At 40.2% G+C, this 5,000-nt stretch overlaps 1 protein-coding gene across 2 annotated transcripts in view; it reads left to right on the top strand.

Annotated features, from left to right (window-relative positions):
• Window positions 1-5,000, top strand: part of fbn1 (fibrillin 1) — a 136,635-nt gene that overhangs the window by 69,274 nt on the left and 62,361 nt on the right. For both annotated transcript variants that reach the window (XM_077194639.1, XM_077194638.1), the window contains 3 exons: window positions 568-693; window positions 2,216-2,344; window positions 3,225-3,350. In XM_077194639.1, coding sequence (XP_077050754.1) covers window positions 568-693; window positions 2,216-2,344; window positions 3,225-3,350 — 381 coding nt within the window. The remainder of the gene's footprint in view (window positions 1-567; window positions 694-2,215; window positions 2,345-3,224; window positions 3,351-5,000) is intronic.

Raw genomic sequence — 5,000 nt, forward strand, 5'->3', positions numbered from 1 at the left:
GTGTGTGAGAGACTTCATCAACGGAAACCCTTCCTCAAAGGTGTGTGTGTGTGTGTGTGTGTGTGAGAGACTTCATCAACGGGAAACCCTTCCTCAAAAATGTGTGTGTGTGTGTGTGTGAGAGACTTCATCAACGGGAAACCCTTCCTCAAAGGTGTGTGTGTGTGTGTGTGTGTGTGTGTGTGTGTGTGTGTGTGTGTGTGTGTGAGAGACTTCATCAACGGAAACCCTTCCTCAAAGGTGTGTGTGTGTGTGTGAGAGACTTCATCAACGGGAAACCCTTCCTCAAAGGTGTGTGTGTGTGTGTGTGTGTGTGTGTGTGTGTGTGTGTGTGTGTGTGTGTGAGAGACTTCATCAACGGAAACCCTTCCTCAAAGGTGTGTGTGTGTGTGTGAGACTTCATCAACGGAAACCCTTCCTCAAAGGTGTGTGTGTGTGTATGTGTGTGTGTGTGTGTGTGTGTGTGTGAGACTTCATCAACGGGAAACCCTTCCTCAAAGGTGTGTGTGTGTGTGTGTTGGTTCATCCGTTAATCCTGACTCGTCATTAATCTCTGCTTCTCCTCAGATATAAACGAGTGTAAGATGATTCACAGCTTGTGCACGAACGGCCGCTGCAGGAACACCATCGGCAGCTTCCGCTGCAAGTGTGACGGAGGCTTCGCTCTGGACTCCGACGAGAGGAACTGCACAGGTGTGTGTACACACACACACACACACACACACACACACACACACACACACACACACACACACACACACACACACACACACACACACACACACACACACACACACACACACAGGTGTGCATGAGGTTCAGATCACACACAGCTCAGCAGAAACACTCCTAATCATGTGTAATGAAAGCTTTATTTTCAAAACTTCTAAAATGTAAGAAGTAACTAAGTGTCCAGAGATCAAAATAAACAACTAAAATAATTGCCATTAAAATAATTAACATACAGGTGTGGATGAGGATCAGACCACACACAGGTCATCAGAAACACACAATCATTTAATTTAGAAGAAAGTGTTCAGAGATCAAAATAAACAACTAAAATAATTAGTTATTTCTAATGTACGTGCTATAAATACTGTATAGACTATAGAACAATTCTATACACAACAATAGTGGATTTAGCATCAAAATGTAACTTTTAATGTTAAAATGAATGTTTTAATTTAACCTTCTCCCTTTAAATAGTTTGTTCAGTTCATGAATAATTTATGCACTTTTATATTATTTATTTGACAGAATTAAAAGGACAGTTTCATGTCTATCCTTATATTGTTCAACTGGTATTCAGGAAGTAATTTGTTATAAGTAACGCAATACTTTTTAGAGAAAGTAATTAGTACAGTAATCTAATTGCACTGATGAAGATGTAATTAGTAGCTAGTAATTACTTACTTTTTTAAGAGTAACTTACCCAATTCTGCTTGGCGTAAGTTTAAAAATATGTATTCATTATAAAAATTCTCATGTAGTTGTAAGATTTTATGTATTTTGACTTTTTCCAGGTCTAGAAATCACACTTTTAAAATGAGGCTTCTTCGTACGTTCATGTTTTCCATGACCGTGAGAATCCTGGTTCTTCAAAGACAAAAACAGTTGTTGAGGAGGTGAATTAAAATAAGAAGGATCTTAATTCTTAGTTTATTTTCATGCTTTTTTGTCTAAATTTAAATCATTCTGAGTCATCTAGAGGTCCTCTGGTTGTTTTAAGAACCGCTGATCTAGATGCTTTAGCAAGCGGTGAAGAACTGTGTCTTCACTTGTTTTGTGATGGGTATATATATATATATATTCACACAGGTGAAACTCGAAAAATTAGAATATCGTGCAAAAGTTCATTTATTTCAACTTAGAAGGTGAAACTAATATATTATATAGACTCATTACATGCTAAGTGAGATATTTCAAGCATTTATTTGTAATAATTGTGATGATTATGGCGTACAGCTTATGAAAACCCCAAATTCAAAATCTCAGAAAATTACAATATTACATGAAATCAATAAAAAAAAGGATTTTAAATACAGAAATGTCGGCCCTCTGAAAAGTATAATCATGCATATGTATATAGTTATATAAACTAAATGTATTAGTTTCACCTTTTAATTTGAATTACTGAAATACATGAACTGTTGCATGTTATTCTAATTTTCGAGTTCCACCTGTATACACACTGTATATATGTGTGTGTTCACAGATATCGACGAGTGCCGCATCTCTCCTGACCTGTGTGGTCAAGGCACGTGTGTGAACACAGCTGGGGATTTTCAGTGCGAGTGTTTCACCGGATACGAGAGCGGATTCATGATGATGAAGAACTGCATGGGTGAGACTCTCACACACACACACACGTTTCAGTCGCTGTTTCCATCCAAAGTTGCGAATTTAACACACAACTGGAATATTGCATAAAACATTTGCGAATAAAACAGTGTTTTCCTCCCATGTGTTCAAGAGAACTAAATCATCACTTCCTGGGAAATTGTATAATTGATAAATACCTGTAATAAAACGAGTGTGTGTCGAGCGTCAGACGAAACACAATAAACGCTGTCATGTTCTCTAGCGTTCGGATGCTGGTGTTCGGGAACACACTCGTGTGTGTGAGACGCTTCTGGAGGGAATAAACACACTCATTCTGATCACACACTTCCACTCCGGCGTTTCAGAAACACCAAACCAACATTAGAGACGCTGCGACGCCATTGGTCCACTGGCTACTCCAGTTATCCAATCACAGCTGACGCTGAGCCAAAGTCACATGAGTTTATTGAGGGATTTATTCAGTAAATGTGTTTATATGCATGTTTTCTTATCGGATAAATTTTCCTCGCAATTGAGTGCATATTTTTTTTATGCTAATTGTTAGAATGCATGCACATCTTGGTGTTTCCATCCAGCGTTTTTAATACAATATCCCAAAATTTGCATAAAAATACATTTTGCAATATGCATATATTGTTTACAAATCACCTTTATTTCTATAGCGCTTTATTCAATACCGATACTCAATCAATGATGCAAATTTCATCAGATATGAGCCAAACTGAGATTCTACAGAGACAATAGATCAACTCTGTTCAAGTTTTGTTCTCATCCGATAGCATCAGTGTAGACAAATTGATAATATTGCTGCATATTAATAGTCTTTTAAACGTCAGTCACAGTGTGAGTTGTTTTGAGTGTGCCGCTGATGTGTGTTTCAGACATCGATGAGTGCGAGCGAAACCCTTTGCTCTGCAGAGGAGGCGAGTGCATCAACACTGAGGGAAGCTTCCGCTGCGAGTGTCCAGAGGGCCACGAGATCGCTCCCGACGGCTCCGCGTGCTTGGGTCAGTGTGTGTGTGTGTATAGTTGCATTGATGGTTGCATGTGTGTGTGCGTGTGCATGTATAGTTGCATTAATGGATGCGTGTGTGTGTGTGTGAGTGCATCCGTATGCATTTTATAGTTGCATTAATGGATGCGTATGTGTGTGTGTGAGTGCATCCGTATGCATTTTATAGTTGCATTGATGGTTGCGTGTGTGTGCATGTATAGTTGCATTGATGGTTGTGTGTGTGTGTGTGTGTGTGTGTGTGTGTGTGTGCATCCGTATGCATGTATAGTTGCATTGATGGTTGTGTGTGTGTGTGTGTGTGTGTGTGTGTGTGTGTGTGTGTGTGTGTGTGTGTGCGTGCATCCGTATGCATGTATAGTTGCATTGATGGTTGTGTGTGTGTGTGCGTGCATCCGTATGCATGTATAGTTGTATTGATGGTTGTGTGTGTGTGTGTGTGTATGTGTGTGTGCGTGCATCCGTATGCATGTATAGTTGCATTGATGGTTGTGTGTGTGTGTGTGTGTGTGTGTGCGTGCATCCGTATGCATGTATAGTTGCATTGATGGTTGCATGTGTGTGTGTGTGCGTGCATCCATATGCATGTGTAGTTGCATTGATGGTTGCTTGTGTGTGTAGTTTCATTAATGGTTGCTTGCAGTGTGTGTGCGTGCATCTGTATGCATGTATAGTTGCATTAATAGTTGTGTACGTGTGTGTGCGTGTATGCATGTATAGTTGCATTAATGGTTGTGTACGTGTGTGTGTGCGTGTGTATGCATGTATAGTTGCATTGATGGTTGCATGTGTGTGTTTGCATGTATAGTTGCATTGATGGTTGCATGTGTGTGTTTGCATGTATAGTTGCATTAATTGTTGCGTGTGTGTGCATGTATAGTTGCATTGATGGTTGCGTGTGTGTGTGTGCATGTATAGTTGCATTGATGGTTGCGTGTGTGTGTGCATGTATAGTTGCATTGATGGTTGCGTGTGTGTGTGCATGTATAGTTGCATTGATGGCTGCATGCGTGTGTATGTGCATGCATGTGTATACATGTATAGTTACATTAATGGTTGTGTGTGTGCGTGTGTGTATGCATGTATAGTTGCATTGATGGTTGTGTGTGTGTGTGTGTGTGTGTGTGTGTGCGTGTGCGTGCATCCGTATGCATGTATAGTTGCATTGATGGTTGCATGTGTGTGTGTGTGCGTGCATCCATATGCATGTGTAGTTGCATTGATGGTTGCTTGTGTGTGTAGTTTCATTAATGGTTGCTTGCAGTGTGTGTGCGTGCATCTGTATGCATGTATAGTTGCATTAATAGTTGTGTACGTGTGTGTGCGTGTATGCATGTATAGTTGCATTAATGGTTGTGTACGTGTGTGTGCGTGTATGCATGTATAGTTGCATTGATGGTTGCATGTGTGTTTGCATGTATAGTTGCATTGATGGTTGCGTGTGTGTGTGCATGTATAGTTGCATTGATGGTTGCGTGTGTGTGTGCATGTATAGTTGCATTGATGGTTGCGTGTGTGTGTGCATGTATAGTTGCATTGATGGTTGCGTGTGTGTGTGCATGTATAGTTGCATTGATGGTTGCATGCGTGTGTATACATGTATAGTTACATTAATGGTTGTGTGTGTGCGTGTGTGTATGGATGT

This window comes from Siphateles boraxobius, unplaced genomic scaffold (genome assembly GCF_051911475.1).
Source record: "Siphateles boraxobius isolate OS27281-9 unplaced genomic scaffold, OSU_SipBor_1 32, whole genome shotgun sequence".
Taxonomy (NCBI): domain Eukaryota; kingdom Metazoa; phylum Chordata; class Actinopteri; order Cypriniformes; family Leuciscidae; genus Siphateles; species Siphateles boraxobius.